The 27,620-nt window shown below is 37.2% G+C and overlaps 1 protein-coding gene and 1 pseudogene across 2 annotated transcripts in view; both read left to right on the plus strand.

Annotated features, from left to right (window-relative positions):
• Positions 1–27,620, plus strand: part of EPM2A (EPM2A glucan phosphatase, laforin) — a 106,820-nt gene that overhangs the window by 12,691 nt on the left and 66,509 nt on the right. For both annotated transcript variants that reach the window (XM_047103145.1, XM_047103146.1), the window contains exon 2: positions 26,387–26,561. In XM_047103145.1, coding sequence (XP_046959101.1) covers positions 26,387–26,561 — 175 coding nt within the window. The remainder of the gene's footprint in view (positions 1–26,386; positions 26,562–27,620) is intronic.
• Positions 5,919–8,842, plus strand: LOC124528353 (ADP/ATP translocase 3-like; annotated as a pseudogene).

A 27,620-nucleotide genomic window follows, 5' to 3' on the forward strand; every position in this document is an offset into this window, starting at 1 on the left:
ACATTTTCAGTTCTATGACCTTCATGTTTTTAACTGTTAAATCATAATGTCACGTTAACATAACATAGAGCTTTATCCTGAATTTTAGCTAATTAAACCATAGAGAATTAGATAAACGGTTACTGTGAAATCATTTTCTTTTCAGTTTAGTAAACTATAATTTTATATTATAGTTATTATATTATATTGTATTATATTATATTATAATTATAATGATGTAATATATTATATTATGTTGTCATAATTCTATATTATGTCCATGAGCAAAGAAGATTTTTATCAACATTTCACTTATGATTGCCAAAATTTCTGGATGCTATATTTGTAGATTTTATGAACTATTTGTGCCTTTGGAAAAAGTTACTATAGCATTTAGATTCATGTCTTTTGCTATAAAGTACCAATTTATTACCTTCATCATTGACTGAAATCACTAAAAAATCTATTTGAGGAGCGTGACGACCGTTACCCAGAACAATTCCAGAGCTAGAGAAATTTTGGACTCCCATTCACCGAAGATTGTATTTGGAGGTTACACTGTTATTTCCATGATCTTATATTCAGAGCTAATCTCAATATAGTCTATTAAGTTCTGAGGTTGTGTGGATTCTGAATGTTGAATACAGAAACATATTGGCTTAAAGCATCGCTTTAACACCAGTTCAGAATAATTATGAAGTATTGAGCTAATACATATGAATATGCTTTGTAAATGGAAGTAATACTTATTTTATATTAAAATATTGACAGGATTTTATCACTGGCTTATTTATATTTATCATTTTTTAGTGATATTTCGCATTTATTTGCAATGAGGGAGTATCCTATAAAAATTTTCTTGGAAAAGCACTTTACCCCCAAACTGTGTATACATTTTTGCAAAAGCTTCAGTCTTTACTTATTCTGTTTGGAAATTTGAATCTGCAATTTTTACTTGATGATGTCTTTTGATTGTAGTTGAAGAGGTTTTATTATTTTTCAGAGAGATGCACTTAGAATTCATTAGTGAATTGATCTAATTAGGTGTGAGGAATGTAGAGAGACATAATCCAAATCAGACTTAAAACAGGGAACCCTTTTAGGTACTCTGCTATTACAAAGATGAAAAAAAATACTATGAAAATAAAAATGTATTAATTTCACTAAACTTCACATTTTAGTCTTGTTTAAAACCTTATTTTGGTATTAGCCATTGAGAAAGGATGTATATAACTTTCCCTTCCTCAATTAGAAAAAAATCCTAACAAATCAGAATAGGTGTTTGATTCACATATTCAACTCAACACAATTTTGAGGCTCAGTTATCCACCTGGAATTGTAATAGGTGCTTGGAAACAACAGTGAAAAATTCACAGCTCTTGAACTTAAGAGATTTATATTCTAGCTGAGAAGGCAAAGATTTATAATCAAGGAGGGACCGTGACAGAAATCTGAAAATCTATATGCAGTGATGCGGAGGAAGTTCATCCCAGTAAGAATTCAGGAATGGGAGAGGGGTTAGGGAAGTCTTTATAGAAGGGATAGTGTTTTAAACAAACCTGGTATTTAAAGAAAGAGGATCTTCCCTCATTTTTTTCTGTAATTGTGAAAGTAAAAGCATCAGAATTATTTTTAGAAATCAGCCAGATGTGAGAATCATGGTTTTATTAGAGTGAGTGACAAGGGAAAAGCCGAAGTCTGGGGTTCAAAGGCATTTAAGTGGTTAGGCCTTTTGTGATAGGACTCCCTGGAAGGCCTGTGATGGGTGGCTGAGCTGTACAGGGGAGAGTGCTTTGGGGGCAGCTGGTGAGGGAGGTGGGAATGGGGACTGCAGGAGGGAGGGGGGCATCCTCTTGGGGGGGGTGAGTAGGGCCTTCTTTCCTGAGGCCTGGAGGACTGAGGCAGGGACAGCCTTTCTCTCTGCTTTGTTCATTTTGAGCCACTGCTGTTGGCATCTTTTCTTTTTCTGCAAGTGTAATTCAGGGAACTCTGTAGTGAATTTTCTAGATGCATCAGTGATTCCCTAACCTGACTGAGCATTAGGATCACCTGGTGCATTAATTAGTTAATATACAGTGCAATATTGATTTCAGAAGTAGAATTCAGTGATTCCTCATTTATATACAACACCCAGTGCTCATCACAACAGGTGCCCTTTTTAATACCCATCACCCATCTAACCCATTCCTCACCTACTTCCCTCCATCAACCCTCAGTTTGTTTTCTATCATTGAGTCTCTTGTGGTTTGTTTCCTTCTCTTCTCCCCCCCTCCCCCGCCCCCACGCTTCCCATCTGTTCATCTGTTTTGTTTTTTAAATTCCACATAAGAGGAGGGATACCTGGGTGGCTCAGTCAGTTAAGTGTCTGACTTCAGCTCAGGTCATGATCTCATGGTTCCTGAGTTTGAGGCCTGCATTGGGCTCTCTGCTGTCAGCACAAAGTCCACTTCAGATCTTCTGTTCCCCTCTCTCTTTACCCCTCCCCGCTCACATTTTCTCTCTCTCTCTCTCTCTCTCTCAAATATAAACATTAAAAAATAAATTCCACATATGAGTGAAATCATATGATATTTGTCTTTATCTGATTGACTCATTTCACTTAGCTTAATACATTCTAGCTCCATCCATGTCATTGCAAATGGCAAGATTTCATTCCTTTTGATGGCTAATTTCCAGTATGTATATGTGTGTGTGCACACACACACACACACACACACACACACACACACATGCGCGCACGCATCTTCTTTATCCATTCAGCAGTCGATGGACATCTGTACTCTCTCCATAGAATGGCTATTGTTGATAATGCTGCTATAAACATTGGGCTGCATGTATGCCTTCAAATCTGTATTTTTGTATCCTTTGGGTGAATACCTAATAGTGCAACTGCTGGATCATAGCGTTGTTCTATTTTTTTTTTTTTACATTTATTTATTTTTGAGACACAGAGACAGAACATGAGCAGGAGAAGAGCAGAGAGTGAGAGACACACAGAATCCGAAGCAGGCTCCAGGCTTTGAGCTGTCAGCACAGGGCCCAACACAGGGCTCGAACCCATGAACCAGGAGATCATGACTTGAGCTGAAGACAGATGCTTAACCAACTGAGCCACCCAGGCACCCCTACTTTTAGTTTTTTGAGGAAACTCCATTCTATTTTCCAGAGTGGCTGTACCAGTTTGCATTCCCACCAACAGTGCAAGAGGGTTTCCCTTTCTTCGCATCCTTGCCAACACCTATTTTTCTTGTGTTGTTAATTTCAGCCATTCTGACCGGTGTGAGGTGGTATCTCATCATGGTTTTGATTTGTATTTCCCTGATGATGAGTAGTGTTGAGCATCTTTTCATGTGTCTGTTAGCCATCTGGATGTCTTCTTTGGAAAAATGTCTTTCACATCTTCTGCCCATTTCTTAACTGGGTTGTTCATTTTTTGGGTGTTGAGTTTGATAAGTTCATTATAGATTTTGGATACTAAAATCATATATGTTAATGCAAATTTCTTTTCCCATTTTGTTGGTTGCCTTTTAGTTTTGTTGATTGTTTTCATTGACCTAGTGAGCTTTTAAAATGTTAAAAACATTTAAAAAATGTTTTTATTTGTTTATTTATTTATTTATTTTTGAGAGAGAGAGAGAGAGAGAGAGAGAGAGAGCAAGAGAGTGAGCAGGGGAGGGGCAGACAGAGAGGGGAACAGGATCTGAAGTGGGCTTTGTGCTGACAGCAGGGAGCCCAATGCAGGGCTCGAACCCATGAACCATGAGGTGCCCCAACCTGGTGAGCTTTTTAAACATACAGATTCTTGGGTCAGTTGCAGATTTATGGAATCTCCAAAGGTGGAATCTAGAAATTCATCTATTTAAAAGGAGTTTTATTGAGATCTAAGTTACATGTCATAAGATTCACCCCTTTAAGCGTAAAATTCAGTGGTTTTTAGTATATTTACAACGTTGTGTAATTAACATTAATTCTCCAACATTTTCACAACAAATCAATCCCCATTTCTCCTTCCTCCATCCTCTGGCAAATGCAGTAATATATTTTCTGTCTCTGTTCATTTGCCTATTCTGAATATTTCATATAAATGGAACCATACAATATGGGGCTCTTTGTAACTGATTATACATTCTTCATTCGTACTTTCATGATTTAAAGACACTAGCTCAGTCACTTAAGTAAGTTTGTAGAAGCATAACTTCTTAGGCTGGGCTGATTACATCATGAACCCCTGGGGTGTGACCAGCATTTCCTAGTCTACATCCTTAAGAGATTTTGATTTAATAGTTCTGAGACTGGCCAGGGAATAAGAATTTTACAGTTTCCCAAGGTACTTTTGAAAACCAGGTGGTTTGGGAGACCACTGTAAGGGATTCTGCAAGTTGCAATAGTTCCATTCAACCCATACCCCACCCCCAGCCACCTCTTTTTATTTTCATCCTACTGCTTCTGTTATGGTTTGGTTTCTTGGCATTTCAGTGGCCTTTTACAAGATCTAACTCCTTTGTGTCCCTTCTCTATTCAGTCCTTCCTCCACACTGCTACCAGGATTATCTTCCTAAAATACAAATTGGATAGTGTCACATCTATGATTAAAAATTCTTTGATGATTTCTTATTTCCTGCAAAATGAATCCAAACTTCTTACTATGACCTTTGAGGCTCCTCACAATCTGTCAATTACCTACTTTTGTCTGCACTCCTGCCACTTGCTGAAAACAGTCGAGAGTTCCAGCCACCCAGACTCTTTATTTCCCCCCAACATTTCATGCAACTCTTTGATAATGCTATCGCTTTTCTTGGATTTCTGTCACAGTTGTGGCAGTCTTAGATCTGCAGTGAACCATGCTACATTATTCCATTGGCTTTGGTGGAATAATATGAAAATCAGAGGCGGCTTCTTCAAATAATTTATACTTATGATACAGTTCTTAAATACAAATATTATATGATGTGAAATTATTGAATCTATCTAAACCAAACCTCTGGTTAAGGTACAACACCCATACAGGCATATACTTATTTCCTTGGATTAGGGATACAGGGGGTTAGTATGTTAATCTCTATGGGGTGTCTGCCATGGTCCATTGGTGGCATTGTAGGCCAGATTGCTTTCTTTTTCTCTGGCAGCTGCCGAGGCCATCCGTGTTGGTTGGATTCAGTATGAAGGCTTTCATTAGAGCTTCTGGTCAGAGGCTCAACCTTCCAGCATTAGCAACGGGAAGGAATACTATGCACTCTTCCAACTGGAGATCTTATGGAGCTATGAAAATTGTAGCACACATTTTAGTGAACTCATATAGTTTTAGTCATATACAGTAAAACTTTGGATTGCAAGTAATTTGTCCTGTGAGTGTTCTGCAAGACGAGCAAACATTTCTAATAAATTTTAACTTGATAAATGAGCGATGTCTTGCAATATGAGTAGTATGTGATGCTGAATGTCACATGATCACAACTGAGCCACTGGTTCTCATTCTCTCTCTCTCCCTCTCTCCTTCTCTCTCTCTCTCTCTCTCTCTCTCTCTCTGTGGGATTGTGAGTGATCATCTCCCATGCTCAGATGTTTGGTCTCAGGCCGCAGTGTTAGGCAGAAATAAGTGATTTTTCAGAACATTGGAAGGTGCCCACAACTGGCACTAGTGTATTTTCTGTCACTTAAAAGCACCCATGGACTGTCCTTTGCTTTTCCAGACAAGAATAAGCTAGGAGTGCTTTGCTTCCTTCTATGTCAGGCTGCCTGCAGATACAGACCCTTTGCTGCCTTATTGCCAGTTACATTAAATACAGTATATGACAGGAGTTTATTAATACTGTACTGTAGTCAACATCCATGAGAGCGTGTACAATGGCCCTCATGCAGAAAAAGGTTGAAAAGAAAGGCAGTAAGAAGAAGGAGATGATTACAGTGGAAGTGAAGAAAGAAATCATCAAGAAGTACGAATGAGGTATGCGAGTGGCTGAAATTGCAAGATATTATAAGAAATCCACATCTGCATCTTGTCTGCAGAGGAGGAGGAGAAAAAAGCGGACGAATCCCTTACTTCAAATGAGATTAGGGAGATATGTAAAATGTGGGAAACAGTGCCAAATTTTGTAGAAAAGCACCACCTGAATAAGGCCGTAGTAGTGTGAGCAATGAATCTGTTCAACAACAATGCAATGTCACATTTTCACAAAATCCTCAAAAGGAGGCAAAAACAAATGTCGTTGGATAGATTCCTTGTTAACGTTGCGAGAAAAGAAAAAGAGTCCATTGGGCCAGTAAACAGCAGTGATTTCTGTGAGTGATAGAGAAAGTTGTCCTACACAGTAACCCTCCTCTCTCTTGTCTCCCTCACAGCAGCCACGAAGGTTTTCAAAGTTAAGTGAAGGTTAATTTGTTTATTTTCCTTTATATTTTGTATTTTTTATTGTTTTGTATTATATTACAGTATTGTAATCATTTTTAAGTGTTTTTTTCTTACTTTTTTGAGAGAGCATGAGTGGGGAGTGTCAGGGAGAGAGGGGGACGGAAGATCCAAAGCAGACCTGGTGCTGACAAGCTGACAGCAGCAAGCCCAATGTGGGGCTTGAACTCATGAACTATGAGATCATGACCTGAGTCAAAATTGGACAATCAACTGACTGAGCCACCCAGGTATCCCTATTGTAACCATTTTTATACGAATATTTTTGGGTTGTGGAACGAATCATCTGAGTTTCCATTATTTCTTATGGGGAAATTTGCCTTGATATAGAAGTGTTTTGGATTACAAGCATGTTTCTGGAATGAATTATGCTCGAAAACCAAGGTTTTACTGTATACAATTAGTGCCTGTATTGGCTCTGTTGCCCCACTCAACTGGTTGTGGGTTTGACATACATTTGAGTTAGGCAACCCTGACATGTTGATCCTGGATATAATTTGTGTACCACTCCCACCTCCATGGCTATGGTTTTATTTATAGGTACATTGAGCAACCCTGCCATATTGCTTCTGATCAGATGTGGTATCCTGCAGTAGAAACAGGCAGCTTTCAGGACTTTGTGCTGATAAAGTACTATGTCAGTACTGGGACTTGGGACCATAAATCAGAGTTATAAACGTTCGAAATACGTTTCTACTTGTCTAATACATACTTGTGTAGATCTCATGTGTCTGACATCTACATACTCCAAGTCCTCTGGCCTTCTATGATAACCCTTTCTTTTAACATTTAAGTAAAACTGCTTGAATTCCCATCTGGCAGACTGAGAGATCTGACCACTGTCCTTTATGTTACCCAGAACCACCTTTCCTCAGCATATTTGGAAAAGGTGGGGTAAGGCATACTGTTAATTGTTTGCCAATGTTCACATCCTCTCCCTCTGGGTGAATTATTCTTCTTTGCTCTGTTGAAGAAGAATATCTTTGTCATATGGCTTGCTTTGGTTAATAAAATATAAGAGGAAATGATGTGTGTCACTTCCTATTGCTTTGCCGCACTCCTTTCTCTCTGCCAAGAGATTACTATTGATGTTCCAAATAGTGACTGCTCTGTCTGATGATCCCGGCCTGAAGATGATGAAATGTGAAGAATGGCCCTTGCTTAGCCAATCCACAGTGAACTCCAGCCCAGGCAAGAAATAAACCTTTGGTCTTCTAGGAGACCTGATAACTTAGGTGTTTATTATCATAGCATGCCCTATGATCTAAAACAATGCCTAGCATTTGGCGGGTGTTCATTAAATACTTGATGAATGAATGAACTTGAGCAAGGTACTTTCCAGGTGTCTCAAACTGGTATACTAAAACTGTCTTCTCATCTTCAGTGTGGTCCTGGACTAGTGAATAATAGAAATACACTATTGTCTTAAAGCAACAGTGTCTAAAAGACATTTCAGGGGGACAAAAACATTATTTCAAGTTGAAGGACACGTTCATATAATATAGAATAGAGCACAAATCTCACGGGAATTTTTAAGGGAAAAATACAAGTCTTCCAAGAATTTTCATGACAGTATGGGATACTGCTTCAAGCTATGTTCCCAAGACCCCTTGGAGATGTTTGAGAAGCTTTGATAATCGCCGAGTCTCTGTTTTCTCTTCTCTGAAATACTCACTGCCACCATCTCTAAGACGGCCGTGACCCTGATCAGCGGGCTCAGTGGCTGCTGCAGGTGCGAGCAGATTGCCGCCAACCAGCGGTGCAAGGGCATCGCAGACTGCATCGTGCGCATCCCCAAGGAGCAAGGTGTGCTGCCCTGACCTGGCCAACGTCATTCGCTACTTCCCCACACACACCCTCAACCTGGCCTTCCGGGATAAGTACAACCAGATCTTCCTGGAGGGGGGAGGGGCGTGGACAAGCGCACACACTTCTGGAGTTATTTTGCCGGTGATCTGGCCATCTGCCACCTCCCTCTGCTTCATTCCCTGCCCCCCCCCCCCCCCCCCCCGCGCTGGATTTTGCCAGAATCCAAGTGGCAGCCGACATGGGGAAGTCCGAGCAGGAGTTCAAAGGCCTGGGGGACTGTCCGGTAAAGATGACCAGGCACCGGGGCCTGGATCACGGCTTCAGTGTCTCGGGGCAGGGCATCACCATCGTCCACCCGGCGGCCTACTTCGGCGTGTACGACCCAGCCGAAGGCATGCTCCCGGGCCCCAGGAACACCCCCAGACCGTGACAGCCGCGGCAGGCGGGCTCTCCTGCCCCTTCGACACCGTGCAGCTGCGGGTGATGATGCAGTGGGGGCACAAAGGAGCTGACGTTACATACGAGGGGACCCTCGACTGCTGGTAGAAACCTTCCATGACGAAGGGGGCAAAACCTTATTCAAGGGCACATGGTCCAATGTCCTGGGGGCCAGGGTGCGCCTTTGTGCTGGTTCTGTACGCGAGCTGAAGAAAGTCATAGCGGTGTGCTTCCCAGACACGGGGACCAAGGCCATCACGTAGAATATTTATGTTAGGGACCACTGATATTCGAGAAATTCCAGTGTCCTTGCCCGGCCAGATCACGTATAGAGGACTAGGGAAGGTTCTAAAAGGAGCTCTTTGCGATGGACCATTGGCACCAGATTCCATGTATGGGTTGTGGAGGCTGGGGGTGGAAAGGGGATTTAGGACCTCTTCGTGAGTCCACAGGCAGTTTCGCCACACTGACCCTAGAGTCCAGGTGCTTGTGGGACCTTAGTTGTGTTTAAGCACTTAATTTAAGAATCATGTCTCCGTTTGTACTTAAGCACTGTTCTCTTTTGCACAGCTGAATGTTTGCAATTATGTTTCATGTCCAGCATTCTCCTGCAAAACCATAAAAACTGGGACACAGAGAAAAAACAAAACAAAAGAAAACAAAATTCTTGTTTGGACAAGAGTAGGCAGAGGGTCTTTCAGGGGGGCTCCGTGGTGTAAGCAGCCTTGACCTGGGAGCGCATCCTTGGGCTCCAGTGAACATAGGGCTCTGTCAAGTCACTTAATCCACTAGAACCTCAGACTCAGGAAAAGATGTGCTTACACAGTTGCTGTCTGTCCCACTGGACTTTTATTTTTGAGGAATAATATATTTGAAAGTACTTTGAAAATCACTAAGCTTTATCATTCCAATTAAAAATTGATAGGGAATTTTTGCAGTCTTTTCAAATTTCAAGATTTTATTTATGTTATAATTCCACTGGGTGGCAGCATTTCACTTATACTCTACTATAATTCTATAGTTTGTATATAATCTCAGGAAAAAAAAAAAAAGAATTTAATCACAATCTCATTATCTCCCCAACTTATCTTTCCACTTTCTCCTCCTGTGTACTCCCTATCTCCCAAAAGAATTCTGAGAAACAGTCACCATTCATTTAAAAAAGATTTAATGACATAAATGTGAGGACAGTCACTGTAAGAGATTGGTTTGTCCAGAACTTCTGCTTCATTTGGGAGGAAGTGTTAGATAGCTTAATTTTGTTCAGATGTAAGCAAATTACTTTGATGTAGGTAATTAAAACCAGTTGAAAATCACCTATAAAAATCTTGCCACTGGCTTTTTTGTGAATGCTTTAACAATGATTTTTTTTTTAAATAAACTCATTTGGGCATTTTTGACTGATATTATCATGGATGCTTGCTTATTTTATCCTGTGTATCATAAGATCATAAAGTTGTTGTGCAGATTCCTTTGATGTCTACGACATGTTTGAGAAACACTTTATCATGGTTCTATATCAGTTAACTTTGTGTCAGAATTTCTTAGAGAATCAATTCTACAAGATAAGTTAAATAAGACAAGTACCCTTATAAATCTTGGTAAGTGATTCCTTGCTGACTTCTGTTAATATTGAGGCTTCAATGTAAGTGGCAGGCTAGGTCTCCTGGAGTAGTCTTGTTCTGTAGCATGGAAAAAAGTAATTCTTTGGCAACATGGTGAAATGCTAGTTTTCACTTGTAAAGAGACTGCCAATATGATTTTTATACGTCTGCAAAGACTACATTCTGTATGTACAAGCGAAAGCAGCTAGGTGCTTTGGAAAAATTAGGCTGTTGAAAAGCTGTTTATAAAACTTGATGTCGATAGAGAAATCTTCATTTTTAAATGGTGATTCTTGATGTTTAATTTAAATTTTGTGTCAAATAGATCTTTGCTGTTTTCAGGGAGGAAAAAAAAAAGAATAAGTTAAAAAATATATTTATGTCTAAAGTTGAATTGATATGTTAATGAAAATTTCATCTCTTTCTCTGGTGGCCATAGTTATAAAGCACAATTCCTTTTTCCACTATACATAATAATGATAAGCTGTATGCACTGTGTGCATGAGCATTTAAAAACATTTTTTGAGGGGCACCTGGTAGCTCAGTCAGGCGTCTGACTTAGGCTCAGGTCAGATCTCACAGCTCATGAGTTCCAGGCCCGCGTCAGGATCTGTGCTGACAACTCAGAGCCTGGAGCCTGCTTCCGATTCTGTGCCTCTCCCCTGCTCATGCTCTGTCTCTCTCTCTCTGTCTCTCTGTCTCTCTCTCAAAAATAAACATTAATTTTTTTTAATTTTGAGGAAGATTATTCATAGCTTTTCACTGATTCTCAAAGGGACTTATGACTCACAAAAAGATAAAAAAAAAACCCACCTTGATATTTCGCCATCATTACATATTTTTAAGGAGCTTTAAAATTGCTTTAGAAGTCTTACCTCATCAAATAATTAATAATCATCATTTATACAAGGGGAAAAATGGAGGAACGTTGCATCTTAGTTTCAGTAAAGAATTTTAGAAAAATTTCCCAATTTTTTTGTCCGCAAATTGGAAAATGACTGGCTGGCTAATAGACAAGTTAGGTGGATTCACGCTAGTTGAACAGCTGACTGATGAACCAGTAGAACATGAGCGTGAGTGCAAGTGGCTTTTTACAAGTCACTTTATTCTAGATCCTTTCCTGCTAAATCTTTTTATCAGTAATTTAGGACGCATGCTTATCGAGTTTCCTGGTAAGAGATGAACTGGGTGAGATAGTAGTTATTTTGTTTGAGAGAAGCAGTATTCAAAATTTGAAGTCCCCAAAGTAGGAATAAACCAACAAGAAGAAAATAAAAGTCAAGTCTTATATTTGCACCAATGAGCTATTTTTAAACAGAGAGAACTAAGAGAAATTTGCCTTGGGAACAATTCAAAGTGAAAAGATTTGGATGTTTCAATTAGTTTTAGTTTTAGGGAGAAGCTGGCATGATTTGGGCAGAAATTGGTCAGCATTTATAAACTAGGTGGGTTGTTGAAAAACTCAGTGGTCCTATCTTTGGAACACATGAGCCCATGTGGAGTCACTGTTACTATAGTTTTGTCTTGAAACATATAGGTCTGGACAAAGCTGTTGTTAAAACGATACGAGCTTCTTTTCGGGGCACATCTGTTTTGTAAGTCAGCCTACAGTTTGCGAACTAACAAGAAGGACTGGAAGGGATATGAGAGGAATGGTAGTTAAGAATTCTTACTGAACACCAGCTGTGGTAGGTCCTATGTTAAATCCTTTGAATGGGTTATCTAATGGAATTCTCTCATAACAACCCTGTGAAGGAGCTGGTACCAGGATTCCTTTTTCACAAATGAGACAATGGAGGCACAGATTGCTTAAAGGGATTTCTCATTCCTGTTTACAGATGGTAAATTCATATAACTTGGAATGGAGTCCCCGTCTGGATCATGAGCCCATGCATTTAACTGTTCTAATATACTGCCTTCCAGAAGAGGAGTATTATGGAGCCAACAGGGGAAAGATTAAACAGAGAGTGGTCACTATCTTTAAATGCTATAGGCAGGTAAAGAAAGATAAAAAATGAATCTGACAGGAGATGACTTCATTTCAAGTCTTTTTAGTGGAGTGTTGAGGGCAGATGTCAAATTGTAGTGCCCTGAAGATTGAATATTGAAGAAGGGTATATTTGGTGGGGACAGGGCTAGTTAGGGGAAAGAGAAGGTTATAAGAGATGATGGCAGGGCAGCCCACAGGAAAGCCGGAAGAGGAGGAGAAGGTGTATGGCTAGAAGCCGGAGGAGATTTTGTGTTACAGCAAAGAGGTTCTACGAACCAAACATATCAAGAACTGGACAAACAGACTGTTCCTCTCTCTCTCTGTCTTTTGGGCAATTTTCAAGTTTGTAAAGTGCATTAAAATGCTTTCAGTTTTACTGTTGATTTATTTAAAAATACTTTACAATTCAAATGTAATGCATTGGGTACTTTTGAATAAAATCAAGTAGAGACATGTGATACCTAAACCAATGTGGTTCCTTTTCCAAAATGGTTTGCTGGGAAAAGAGACATACATGCTGAAGCCCATCACAGCCACTATCAGTGGCCTAATTAGCATTTGTCCCCCCATGCTTTGTCTGATTTGTCTTGACTGCACTGGGATGAATCATTAGTGCTTTAATCTGTGTGGTTCTCTTATCCCCCCAGGGCTAGCAGTTGGTCTCAGGAGAGCTGTGTCATCTAGTTCTGGTGAATGAGATGCAAGAAGTTTTTTAGGTGTGGCTCCCAGGAGAGCTCTCACTTTTCCCATGAAAAGGAACCTAGGTCCCTCCCCCTTTTTATGACTGGGAAGTGGAGTGTCCGTCCGGACGTGATGCCTAGGGGTCAGCCTTTGAACATGAGGTGACAAGTATGACAACAAGATCAATGTGTGAAGGGTGGCAAAGCGGACCGTCAAAAAGCACTTGGTATTACATCAGTTCTGGGCTGCCTGGCTTTATGCCTCTTATTATGAGAGAGATAGACCTGTATTTGTTGAAGTCCCTGTTGGTCAGATTTTCTGTTGCTTGGAATCAGACAAAGTTCGGAGACCAGCAAAACCCTTCTTCAACTATTTCTTAATACAGACGTAGTTTATGTTTATAGCTATGGTAACTTCTAAGATAATGTCTCTGATTGGCCCTCTTTTATTTTTTACAGCCTGTAATATCTCACTAATATCACATTGAAAACACTGTGGCTTATCAATTTCAGAAACAATTTCGTCTTTAAAAATTATATTTGACCACTCTATTTGCTATTTCAGTTAGCTGTACATGTCTAGTTTCTTTCCAGTAACTAGAGTCATGCCTGCATGATGTTTGCATCAACTCCGTAATATCAAAAAATACTTTTTCTGTGGAGGAAAGCAAAACACAAAGCCACTAGAGATGGTTCTCACTTCAGAACTAGATCAGGGAATACTTTATTAAACCATTTGATTGACACTCTAGAAAATCTTAATTGAAGAGAGATTTTTATGCCAAACATTTACTTACTATGGAACCGCTAAAATGCATGTCTGCTTGGTTAGGAGGAGGTTAAATGTAAAATAATCCTCAATGTTCTTCAGAGTCCTGGGGTGAATATGATTATTTTGTGTTCTTTGCATCTAAATGTTCACACTCTTGAGATGTGCCTTCTAGGGAAGGTTATCACCTTCTGCCTCAACATTATTTGTGTTAAAGTACACGAGGTGGCCCAGGAGCTTTTGTAGTGGGCATGGAGCTATGAAAAACAAACGGGTGAAATCTGGTTGGAAGCATATTCTTCTATATAGGGAGTCTAATACTAATATAGATGCTTCCTCTATTTTTAGAGTGACTTGGATTTGTGTTCGGATGATGAAACACGATAAAATTTCTACTCAATTCTGGGAGTGCTATGGTGAGAAAAATTGACCTGCCAATTTACAAACAGCAAAAGTCTAGACACTACCATAAAAATTGTTTAAATGACAGTGGGGAAATCAACATTAAAAATTATTAGAGCAATTAAGAAAAAATTTATTAAACACATGAATAAGCATCTCTGCATGTGACACAGAAAGTAAATGCAATATCCAGAAAATATATCCAATTATGCAGAGATGGAGCATTTTAATATGCTGATCTGCTTGTTTAATCCCTTGAGTCAAGGCATAATTAGCTACCAAAAGATTTGATCACTTCAAATCAGATGGTCAAATCTTTTGGCTTTGCTCTAGACTATCATCACATTGAATGAATTATTAATAATTCAGTCTTGGTGCTTTGAGTCAAGCCTATTAATAACAATCTTAGTTTTAGATTTTCCCTAAAAATTTTATAAGAAGGAGAGCTCTGTTATTATATTTAAATTTAAATGGAAGTATAATTGCCTGGTTATGCCATTGTTTGGGATACTTTTCAAGAGAGGCTTCAATCCTTGAGATGCTTCCCATTTTGAGATGTGTGTATCATCATGAATCCCTAATTAGTGTAAATCTTCTGCATTAGAAAAAAATCTGAGTTCTTAACTAATGGCTAGAGAAGTGGTAGTTCTGTTCTCTGCTTTTTCAAGTCAGTTGTTTTACTGTGCTTACTTTAGAATTTGGTAAGTAGGATCAACCCCCTGAGTCTATATTGTGTTGTCACTCTACCCACTGGAATAAACAGATTTGTTGCTGTTATCTACTTCCTGCTTTGAATCATACTCATTCATACATTGCTGTCCTCTCTGTTATGTATCCAGAACATACCCTGTTGTCAGTCACAACTTGACAGCCATCCCCTCCATTGCAAATCCTTTCTTGGTAATTCTGGCCCACACGGATACAGCCGTCTCCACTTTTCAGTCTTCCACATCCATGTACACATCATAAATCTATCATAGTTTTCTTTCCCAGTGGGCCAGTTGCCCATTAAAATATATCTTAACATAACATTTCAGTCACCATACATTGAAAATCGCATTGGAAAGGAAGCCTGTTTGCCATTCTTGAATATTTCGTTTATGTGTTAGTATTTTGTCATATGGTTTTACAATTATTTTCATAATTTAAGGTAGCTTTGTTTCATTCACTAATTGCTTTGTGTAACTTTTGTGTAACTAACAAGGGTCCATTCATTGGGAATCATGTTTTAAATTTCATTTTTCAACCTCAGTTTACCACAGAGCTGGATACATAAGCTCTCAATAATACTTGGATATGTATTAAACTCAAGGATATTTCTTGGGTATGAATGCATTAATCTGCTCATGCTGCTATTGCAAAATATTCTAGATTGCTTAAACGACAGTTTAATTCTAGGTGGCTTAAACGACAGAGGTTTATTTTCTCACGGTTCTGGAAGCTGAAAGTCCCAGATCAGAGAGCCATCAAATTCGGTTGCTGGTGAGAACTCTTTTTCTGGCTTGAGTTGGCTGCCTTCTCACTGTATCCTCACACTGCCTTTCCTCTATATGTGCATGGAGAGAGATCTCAGGTGTCTCTTCCCCTTTTTGTAAAGACACGAGTCCTATTGGTTTAGGATCTCACCCTTATGATCTCACTTAACCTTAATTACCTCCTTAAAGGCTCTATATCTAGATACAGCCCGCATTAGGGTTTTAGAACTTCCACATACAAATTTGGGGGAAACATAATTTAGTTCATAACAAGGAGCTCTTAAGTTATTAGTAAATATTTTAAGAAAATAACTATTGAATTTTTCTTTTTCTGTAAGTTCTTTTTTTTCTGTTATATTTCTTCAACCTAGCTTGATGTAAGCCTCCATTTCACCTATATTTTTCTATAATCATGGAAGTTTTCCCTTGTAATGTTTTCTGCTTTCTATGGCTTGGCAGGTGTTAACTTTTTTCCTTAAAGTCTTAGCTGGAACTGGTCAAGACTCTTCTGGGAGTTTTACCTAAAAGGTCCCCCCCTGGAGGCTTGGCAGGGAGTGGGCCCAAGGCTGAGCTTTGTTAATCACTCCTGCTGCTCCCCTTTTCTGTATACCTCAAGCTCACCTTGAAGGGACCAACACATCATACCCACCCACTAAACAACTGTCTCAAGGACTTTTGTTGATGATCTCATAGGATTGGAAGCATATATGAATGGTGTTAAGTCTGATTATTAGTGAGGCCAGATCTATGATGTGCAGAGGTTAGGGATGAGCCTGCTGACTTGTAGTTCCATCAAGTAAACGTCTTAGTGTCAGTGGCTCATTTTTGACTAAAAGGAATGGACAGGTTTGTATGTCCAGATATACAGAAAGGATGATATTGATGTACCCCACATTTCAACTTACTATTTGCCATAAAAATAGGAATCATAATTAATCCTCAGTTTTCTACTTTGAAAGACAGTCACACACACAAGTGCATACATGCACATGTGCCCACGTGTGCACACACACGCACATACATACATACCTGAGCCAGATGTTTGACTCATTACCATAATCATCCTGTCACATTTGATATTTTCTTTCTTGGTTCTCCAAACTCTAGCCTCCTTAACAAATAGCATTTTCATATCTCTAAGTCTAACTCCTGTTTTTTATCATGGCTAAGTGGGCCACTTTTTTGTGTTTGGAGTTATTATCATTTTTAATCAAAACCCTTGGAGCTCTTTCCTGAATTTGTTGGATTGCTTTTTACTGGATTTTTCTTAGATGTTATTTCAGCTCTAACTATAGGTATGGCACTCTTAACTGTATGAACTTCCTATTATTTTAATGCAATATTGTTCTACAGGAATGAGGTTTTGTCTGTGTGCCTGAGTTAGTATAGAAATGTCTTCATATCCCCAGGTAGTCATTGATTTCCTAGCTTTCATTAGCCAAATAACATTATTTTTGCCAGTAGCATGAAATGTTGCCTACTTATATTTTTCACGTAAGATTTGTGCATTTCTTTAATGAACTAAGACAAAAATCTTGTAAGTAAAAATGTTCTATGTAAGTGTTGTATTATCATTTTCTTATTAGATCTTATTGTTTTATATCTTAACACTTTATTCTGTTGTGTGTGTGTGTGGGTGCTGATATTTATTTATTTAATTATTTAATCTATTGGAGAGAGAGAGAGAGAGAGAGCGTGAGCCGGGGAGAGGGGCAGAGGGAGAGAGAGAGAGAATCTTAAGCAGGCTCTATGCTCAGCATGGAGCCTAACATGGGGCTCGATCCCATGACCCTGGGATCATGACCTGAGCTGAAATCAAGAGTTGGGCGCTCAACTGACTGAGCCACCCAGGCACCCCCATATATACTACAGATTCTATCCAGTCCCTGTTGTTGTGAATTTGGGAGGTTGGAACCTCTCTAAGATGCCTGTGGAAGCAGGGAAGGTTTACATCCTCGTGGTCATCCTTGAGTTTGCTTTCCTGCTTCTGCTCTGCTTAGCAGATGCACCTTGTGGCCTTGCTTATGTTGCCCTGTTTTACATGAACTCAATGTAGGCGAGGAATCCAGTTTTTAAGTAAATTTTTCTTAGTGGACTGTCTTCTTTCTGTCCACATAAGAAATTCATGTGTGAATGTAGTAGATAATTTTGAGGGTTGAGGAAGAAGAGAAGAGAGGGATGTTACAGGAGGGCAAACAACTTCAAAATAATATTAAAATGCTTGTCTTTAACTGCCCTTTGGTGTTCTCATGACCAGCTTGTTTTGACTATCCACTTTACCTTACGTAGCTTACCCCTGAACTGTCTCTTCTCTTTCCTCTTTCTCCATTTTACCTTTCCTTCTTAACCTTTACATCCCCCGCCCCCATCCTCTCCTTTAATTGCCTCTGAGTCCTCTAGTCTTTGAGGCAGTTCAGCTGTCTCCCACCACTGGCCCCCAACTCAGCTATTTTCTACCATTGCATATTGCAATTTATCAAAGGGCTCAACTGGAACAGGATCCACTCTTAAAGAGGCAATTCGCTGAACAAAAAGACTTTTTATGTTTTATTTTGTTTTACTTGTGCCATAAGAACAGAATATCAAAATGCTGAAGAGTTGGTAATGGTTATACCATGTTTGTACAACTTTATGCACCAATAACTTTTGAGGTAGTAACAGATGGGGCATGAGAGAGATTTGATTTGGGTGAATTACTAGCTAAAATTAGAGATTAATGTGTTAGGTTCAGAATTTATTTTCATGTGCTAGAAATAAAAACTTCAAAGTAGTCAAATTCCAAAAAGGATAGATTCACATAAAATAACATGTGCATAATAATTATAATTTTAATCTTAAGTAGACTACACTATCCAAATAGTTTTCGCTTATCTAATATAACTTCAAAACTTTTGACTTTGTAAAGAATAAACTTCTTTTAACCTGAACTTTCAAACTGGTAGAACTATTTTTATTTATTTATTTATTTAAAAAAAAAAATTTTTTTTTTTCAACGTTTATTTATTTTTGGGACAGAGAGAGACAGAGCATGAACGGGGGAGGGGCAGAGAGAGAGGGAGACACAGAATCAGAAACAGGCTCTGAGCCATCAGCCCAGAGCCTGACGCGGGGCTCGAACTCACAGAGTGCGAGATCGTGACCTGGCTGAAGTCGGACGCTTAACCGACTGCGCCACCCAGGCGCCCCTAAACTGGTAGAACTATTTGAAGTAATGTGTTATGATTTTAAATTCTGAGGTTTCTTCTCTGGTTTTTACTGGAGTGTCAGAAAGCAGGCCTCTTACTCCTTCACATTTATTCACTTTATATTAACTTACCAAATTTGCCTTGATGAACAAATAACATGATAGCCAAATTTGGTCCCAGGAAACAGGTGTTTATTGTTCATTAAATCAATCCTTTCCCACTTTTCTGCCAATAACATATTAGTTTATCCTACTTTAGTGAGCTATTTGTATGTTTACTTACACTAAATTAATGCTAATGAATAACTGGCAATGACCAGCTCCAATCTGGAAAGATAATTCACTTTTATTTTGAGGTAATTGTATATTCACATGCGACGGTTAGACATAATAGGGAAAGATCCCGTGTAACTTTTATTGTTTCCCTCAGTGGTAATATTTTCATTACCACAACATTCCCCCTCCTCTCCAACCTTCCAACCCTCTCCAATCCTTGGCAACCACTAATCTGTTCTCTGTTTCTATAAATGTTTTCATTTCAGGAATGTTAAATACATGGAATCCTAGAGTATGTATACCTTTTTGAGATTGGCATTTTTTCCACTTAACATAATTCTTTGGAAATTCGCCTAGGTTGTTGCACATATCAATAGATCATTCCTTTTTATGGCTAATCATGGTATAGATGTATCACAAATTTGTTAAAGCATTCACACACTAAAGAACATCTGGGTTATTTCTAGGTTTTGACCATAATAAATAAAACTACCGTAAAAATTCTTCTACAGGTTTTTGTGTGAAGGAAAGTTTAGTTTCTCTGAGATAAATGCCGGGAGTACAGGTGGGTAGTATAGTACTTGCAAGTTTAATTTTTAAAAGAAATTGCCAACATTTTATCAGAGTGATTGTACCATTTTACATTCCCATTAGCAGTGTATGAGTTATCCAATTTCTCCCAGCTTTGTATATAGAAGTTGATGTCCTATTTTTTCTTTTATAAAAATAAAAAAAATTCTTATAGGTGTGTAGTGATATCTCATTGTGGCTTTAATTTGAATTTTCCTTAAGGCTAGTGATGTTGAACATTTTTTCAAGTACTTATTTGCCATCTGTATATCTTTTTTGGTGAACTGCCACTTCTTGTCTTTTCCTCATATTCTAATTAGATTGTTACTTAATTGTTGAGTTTTGAGAGTTCTCTAATATTTTAGATATTAGTCCTTTGTTGGGTATATGGTTTGCAAGTATTTTATTCTAATCTGGACTTGTCTTATTTTTCTCTCAACAAGGTCTTTTGCAGAACAAAAGTATATAATTTTGATGAAATCAAATTTATAAATTTTTGCTTTTTGGATTGTGTTTAGTGTGAAGTCTTAGAACTCTGTCCAGCCCTAAATATTGCATTTTCTCCTAATTTTTTTCTGAAAGTTTACATTTAAGTCCATGATCCATTTTGAATTAATTTTGTATCAGATGTAGAGGTTGAGTTATCCAATCCATGAACATGGTATGCTTCTCCACTTATTAGATCTGCTTTGATTTCTTTTCTAACATTTTGTGGTTTTAAGCATATAAATTGTGTACATGTTTTTCTTAGATTTATACCTAAGTGCATGGTATTGTATTTAATTTTAATTGTCAAATGTTCATTGCTATTATATAGAAATAAAGTTTATTTTGCATAATTGCCTTATATCATGTGATCTTGCTAAACTCTCTTATTCTAGGAGGTTTTTTTTTTTTTTAATTAGTATTATTGTTTCCTTGGGGTTTTCTTCTAGACAGTTATGTCATCTGCAAATAAGGACAGTTCTTTCTTTCTTTCTTTCTTTCTTTCTTTCTTTCTTTCTTTCTTTCTTTCTTTTCATGCCTATGTTGAGATTGCATAGAATTGGTATTGATTCTTCTTTAAACATTTGGTAGAATTATTCATTGAAACCACTTACTTGGGCTTTGAAACTTCTTTTTGGGGGGTTTAAATTATGCATCCAATATCCTTAAGAGTTATAGGAATATTCAAATTACCTATTTCATATTCAGTGAGTTGTGGTAATTTGTGTTTTGAGGATGGTCCAATTCATCTAAGTTGTCAAATTTTTAGTTTTAGTTTTTATAGTATTCTCTTACACTTTTGATGCCTGCAAAGTCTGTAGTGACATCTCTCCCTTTTCCTTTCCCTTTCCTTCCCTTCCCTTTCCTTCCTGTCCCCTTTTTCTTTTTCTTTCTTTCTTTCTTTCTTTCTTTCTTTCTCTCTTTCTTTTTCTCCCTTTTCTTTCTTTTGTAATTTGTGCCTTTTCTCACTTTTCTTTGCCAGTCTTGTTAGAGGTTTGCCAGTCTTAATGATCTTTTCAACAAACCAGCTCTTTGTTTCATTGATTTTCTCTAATGTTTTTCTGTTTTCAATTTCATTGATTTCCATTCTTATCTTTATTATTTCTTTACTTCCATTTGCCTTGGATTTATTTTGCTCTTTTTTTCATAATTTCTCAAGGGGGAGCTTAGATAATTGATTTGAAACTGTTCCTATTTTTACTGTATGCATTTTCGGACTATAAATTTTCCTCACAGCACTGCTTTAGCTATGTCACACATAGTATTTTGATTCATACTATTTTAATTTTCATTCATTGGAATGTATTTTTAATTCCTTTGAGATTTCCTTTTTGACCCATAGATTATTTAGAAATATGTTGATTAGTTTTCAAGTATTTGAATATTTTCCCATTATCTATTATTGATTTCCAGTTTGATTCTATTGAGGTCAGAGAAAACACTTTGTGTGATTTAATTCTAAAGTTTTGAGATTATCTTATGGTCCAGGATATGACTTAGCTTGGTATATGTTCTGTGCACACTTGAAAATGTGCATTCTGCTATTATTGTGTGGTGCGTTCTATAAATGTCAATTAAATTCCATTGGTTGATGGTGTTGTTGAGTTATTTTATTCCTTGCTGATGTTCTTCCTAGTTTTTCTATCAGTTGTTGAGAGAGAGTGTTGAAATTTCCAATATAATTCCCAACTTGTCTATTCTCCATTTAATGGTCTTAGTTTTTGTTTCACATATTTTGCAACTCTATTTTTTGGTACATACACGTTAGAATTCTTATAGCTTCTTGATAGGTTGATACTTAAGATTTGTTTTTATTCATTTAAATTCAAGTTAGTTAAACAGTGTAGTATTGTTTTTTTTTAACATCAGATAATTTCCTTCTCTATCTCTAGTAATTTTCTTTGCTGTGAAGGTTCTACTTTATATAATATTAACATAATCACTTCTGCCTTCTTTTGATTAATATTTACATGGTATATCTTTTGCAACACTTTTACTTTCCATCTTGTATATAATTTGAAGTGAGTTTCTTCTAGATATCATACAATTGGTTCTTTTTTTTTAAAGTCCACTCTGCCACTCTATTTTAATTGGTGTATTTAGCCTATTTAACTTTAATGTAATTATTGGTTATGTTAGGACTTAAGTTTGTCATTTTATTTTTTTCATTTTAGTTTTCTCTGTTTTTTTTCGCCCCATGTGTTTTTCCTACCTTTATATGCCATGTATAGTACATATTTGAACATTTTTTAGAATTTTATTTTTATTTACATACATCATACATACATAACTTATTATAGTTGATGGTGTCATTATTTTGCAAGTTTGAATAAAGTGGAGAAATCTTACCTTCCTTTTTATCCTTTTCCCCTTCTTCATAGAATTGTCTTAAATATTTCCTCTCTATACATGTAGAACCATATCAGGTAGCATTATAATTTTTGTTAGAAACTCAAGAGGAGAAGGGAAGTCTATTGTTTTTACTCCTATATTTGCTTATTCTGTTCATCCTTCCTGATGTTCAGTGATTTCTTTTCTGTTTCTAGATTGTCTATTAGCCATTCTTTTGAGAAGCGTACTCACATTTGAATTGTTCTCCTAAATTGTTATGTTTCTCTGGCTACTTTCAAGATTTTTTCTTTGTTTTTAGTTTTCAGAAATTTAATTATGATATGTAGTGGCATGGAGTTCTTTATTTTTCCTGTTTGGAATTTGCTTATCTTCTTGAATCTGTAGTTTATGTTTATTGGCAAGTTTGGAAAGATTTTAGACCTTATTTTCTCAAGAATTTTTCAGCCACACACTTTCCTCTCTTTTCAGGATTCAACTGCATGAATGTTAGATGTATACAGCAATTTTATTTATTTTACAGTAGTTTTATTTATTATAGTCAAAAGCTAGAAACAACCCAGCTGTCCCACAGGTCTCTAAATCTGTTCTTTTTTTCAGTCTATTTTCTCTCTGTTGCTTTGATTGATTAATTTCTGTTGTCTTGCAGCTTGCTGATTCTTTCTTTTGTCTGCTCCATTGTGTTCTTGAGCTTATCCACTGAGGTTATTATTTCAATTGTTATATTTTTCAGTTCTAAAATTTCCATTTGGTTCTTCTTTACATCATCTGTTTTGTGTGTGTGTGTGTGTGTGTGTGTGTGTGTGTGCAGAGACTTTCTAATATTTTCATTTGTTTCAAATGTGTTCTAATGGGTTGTTGAAATTTAAAATCCTTTTCAGATAATTCTCACATCTCTGTCATTTTGATGTTGGCATCTTTCAAGCATTTAAAATTTTTATTTAGCTTGAGATCTTTGTGATATTTGATGTAAGGAATGACTTTCTGTTGAAATGTGGCCAGTTTGAGAATTATGTAATGTGACTCTGGATTTTATTAAAATCTTTGGGTTTAACTGGATTCCTTTAACACTCTCCATTAGGAGGGTGGGAGTGCTGCCTTGTTACCCAGATTCCCCATCCATTGACAACTGAAGGGATTGACCTTATTATTACTGAGTATGGTGGGAGTCCCAGCTTTCTAGTGGCCTCCACTGATACCTTCTTGGTGAAAGAAATAGAAATGTTTTGTTACTTCTCCTGAAACATGTGTGTGTAAAAATGAGTATTTCCAAAAATTAATTATAGGGATGAGGTGGTTGATGTTATGTAAATAATTTTTCTTGAATATTTTAATTTATGTATATTTGAGCTCCTGAATAATTGTTTTTATTTAATTTGTAATATTTAAATTGTTGTAAGTCTACTGTACTGAACGGTGGGAGCCATAGGTATTATTCCTTTATTAAACCAGAAAGTAATACTTGTGCTCTGTGACAAATCCAGTGAATTCACAATAATTTAGAGTAAAATGGTCCTCCCCATCCCAACTCCATTCTCCAGATGTAACTACCTTTAACAGTCAGACCCAGTTTCACCCAGTTTTTAGTCTCTATTTACAGTTTTATTCATGTTTTTCCACCTCATTTACTCACTCCTGGTCTTTCTCTCCAGCTTATTTCTGTACATCCTTTGTAAGCTTATCCTTCTCTATCTAGCTATTAAATGTTGGGATGCTTTCAGACTTTGTTCTAGAAACCTTTTCTTCTACATCAATATTGTTTTTCTTTGTCACTCATCTATCTCCTTGCCTCAGTTGCCACTTCGATGACTCATAAGCTTATTTTTCTAGTTCAGATCTCTGGTCTGAGTGTCAAACCAATTATGCCAACTCTGCATGTGACAGCTCCTTTTGTATCTAAATGGCACTTCAAGCCCCATACAAAAACCAGACTAGTGATCTTCCCTTCCAGCCTCTTACAGATTTCACATCTTTTTTTTAAAAAAATTTTTTTTTTCAGCGTTTATTTATTTTTGGGACAGAGAGAGACAGAGCATGAACGGGGGAGGGGCAGAGAGAGAGGGAGACACAGAATTGGAAACAGGCTCCAGGCTCTGAGCCATCAGCCCAGAGCCCGACGCGGGGCTCAAACTCACGGACCGCGAGATCGTGACCTGGCTGAAGTCGGACGCTTAACCGACTGCGCCACCCAGGCGCCCCTGGATTTCACATATTAATGAGTGGTACAACTATATATTGAGTTATATTTGCCAGAAGCCTAGAGTCATTGTTGCTTCCCTTTTTCCTTCACCTCCCATACCCAGTTCATCCACCATTCCTGTGGCTTTTCCTTCCTGAATCTGCCCACTCCTTCCCTTTTCTACCTCCAGGCTTTCATCATCTCCTGCCTGGGCTAATGAAGTCCTTTCCTAAATGGACTTTTTCTGCTTTAATCTCATTGCGTTTGAATTAATTTTTTACTCTGTAACAAGAGAGATACTTTCAAAATAAAAATTTGGTCATGTTACCAGGCTACTTAAAATGTTTCATTTTTTTTTATTGCTCTTACAGTAAATACCCAAATCCTTAACATGACTTAGCATAGTGTGGATTGTGTACTTGACAATCAGTAAGTATTTGTGGAAAAATGAATAGATGAACTTACATAGTTTAGAGTGTTTGCTATTAAAATAGTATTGTTAATACATGTATCTCTATATATCATTTTTTACTCTTGTTATATTTCTATTTGATATATTTTTAGAAATGGGGCTGCTAGTATGGTTTGTTTCCTCATCTATTAAGTATCAGGGGTAAAGGAGAAATTGGTGTAGTGCCTTGTAGTCATCAAGAGAAAAAGAGAAGTCTGATCTAAGAAGATCAGTGATGATTTATTAAAGGAGCTGTCTTGTACCTTCTATTGGATTGGGGGGGGGGAAATTATATCCCAAAGAATTGCCCAATGACTTAAGGACTTTTTGTTTTTGACATTTTATGCCAAATAACTTTAGGTAAAATGTTTTGTAAGAGAGAGAAAAGAACAAATGAGTCAGATTTTCATATTTGTAACAAATGTGACTTATTCCTATGTTTATTTTGCTTACATGTTTTTCTTATTAAAGACAATATATGGAAACTAGGTTGTTTAAGGAAAGGCATGATTTGAAATAGGGTGGTCACACAAGAAGGGTGAATAGAAGTAATGTATGAATTGTAATTTTCATAGAAATAAAGGATCTGTTTACGAGTGTATTAGATACTGGGCAGAATGTGATATAGACAAATAGTGTTTTCAGAGACATGTTCTTCCACCTCTGTCTCTTTTGGTTTACTCAATGGAAGGAAGGTGGCGGTGCTGGTGCTTGTGAAGTAGGTAGAAAACAGGGTGAAGGTCCTGAACAGGGGCCTGAAAGATGGGGGACTAGGAGTATCAGTTTGCTACTGGTGCTGCATTTACTAGTTTTATGACCTTGGGCAAGGTAGCTAATCTCTATGATGCTATGTGTCCCATCTGAAAATAGTACTAACCACTGATTTACATGCAAAGTAGGTTGGGTGTGATCATTTGTTTTATTATTTATTAATGTATTTATTAAAAAAATTCATTTGTTTGAGATGATACTAAAATGCTTTATTGCTGATTTTAGTTATAAATTTGCATACCAAAAGATAAAAAGGCTGTAAAATGACTCACAACGGGCAGTTAGGGCAGTGAGAGGTAACCATAAAAGTCTGAGAGTTAATATGCTTCTGGAAATATGCATTTATTCAAAGGGAGCACAGAACTCTGTGAAATTTATATGTAACTCTACAAATTTTTTTTTCTGTTTCTCCCCTCACTGTAGCCTATTTTTGTTGATACTGAAATGTGTAGATTAAGCAGCTTTATATTTATTTTCTTCTTCCTATTAATTTTGCATCAGCTACTTTGTGGCTGTTTAAGCAAAACATTGATTTAATTTCTCTGTTTGTCATTTCTTCTTGTTCCAGGCAATGGACCTCACCACGACCGTTGCTGTACTTATAATGAAAACAACTTGGTGGATGGTGTTTATTGTCTCCCAATAGGACACTGGATTGAGGCCACTGGGCACACCAATGAGATGAAGCACACAACAGACTTCTATTTTAATATTGCAGGCCACCAAGCCATGCATTATTCAAGGTAAAAATAGTGCCATGTTTATAAGCATAGAAGTAGGACGAGAGGTAGTATTAGGACAATGGAAGTGTTTACTGTGTTCAAAGCAGCAGTGTCTCCCTTTGGGGAGGCATGTGCGCCTGCAGTACTTTAAGGAGATAAATTATAGTGAATCATTGTGTGAGCTTTTCTGGTTCTAGATGTGAAGGATCCTTTTTATAGAATTCTTTTATTAATTACATAACCTGGCATCAACGTATTTTGACCAGACTGTAGTTGGCCAATCTTTGTACTTACATAGTGGATCCTAGACCAGCATGTATATCTTTTATGCTACTGACCAACAGTGAAACAAAAACTGGTGTCTCTTTATAAAGTTTTATTCAGATAAACATGTGTAAATACAGACATAAAACTAGATCAGATGTGATCATTTACTATACTATTTAATAATATATTTATTTTTTGTGTATGTAATTGTTAGGCCAGCAATATTTGCCATAATAAAAACACTAATGAGGCTGCTAACTAAAAAGTAAGGTTCGGTACACTTTCCTTCATTTCCACTCATCAGAAGTAATTATTTCCAATGATTTTATGGTTAGTTTTTCTGGAGGTTAAATCCAAGTCTTAAATAATATTCCTATCGTGTTATCAATTCATATAATGTATCAATTTAAAAATAGCTATTATTTCCTATCTGTGGCATGAGAGAGATTTAGCTCACTTCTATTTGTTCTCTTTCCCCACTGCCAATCCCTACCAGCTCATTAAAAAATTCTTTTGTTATTTGACTTCATAAAAATTCTGTTTCTCGACCCATACATTTTTGACAGTGCCTCTTGATTTCCTACTGGATAAGTCAGGGATTTATTGTCCCCATATTTTCCTCCACATCTACTTCCGCCTGTTAACTCCTACTGTGCATTACTTTCACCTTCTCGAGGTTTATAAAATTTACACTTCATTTACTAAATATAAGTAAGTCTTTTATAGTTTGATGATTTAAAAATGGAAACCAATATTCAACATTTAAAATATCATGTAAATACTATTTACTGTGGATCATGCAGTGTTTGTATC

Source organism: Lynx rufus, unplaced genomic scaffold (genome assembly GCF_022079265.1).
Source record: "Lynx rufus isolate CCGP_SWC_20201006 ecotype Redwood Valley unplaced genomic scaffold, mLynRuf1.p SCAF_6, whole genome shotgun sequence".
Classification (NCBI taxonomy): Eukaryota; Metazoa; Chordata; class Mammalia; order Carnivora; family Felidae; genus Lynx; species Lynx rufus.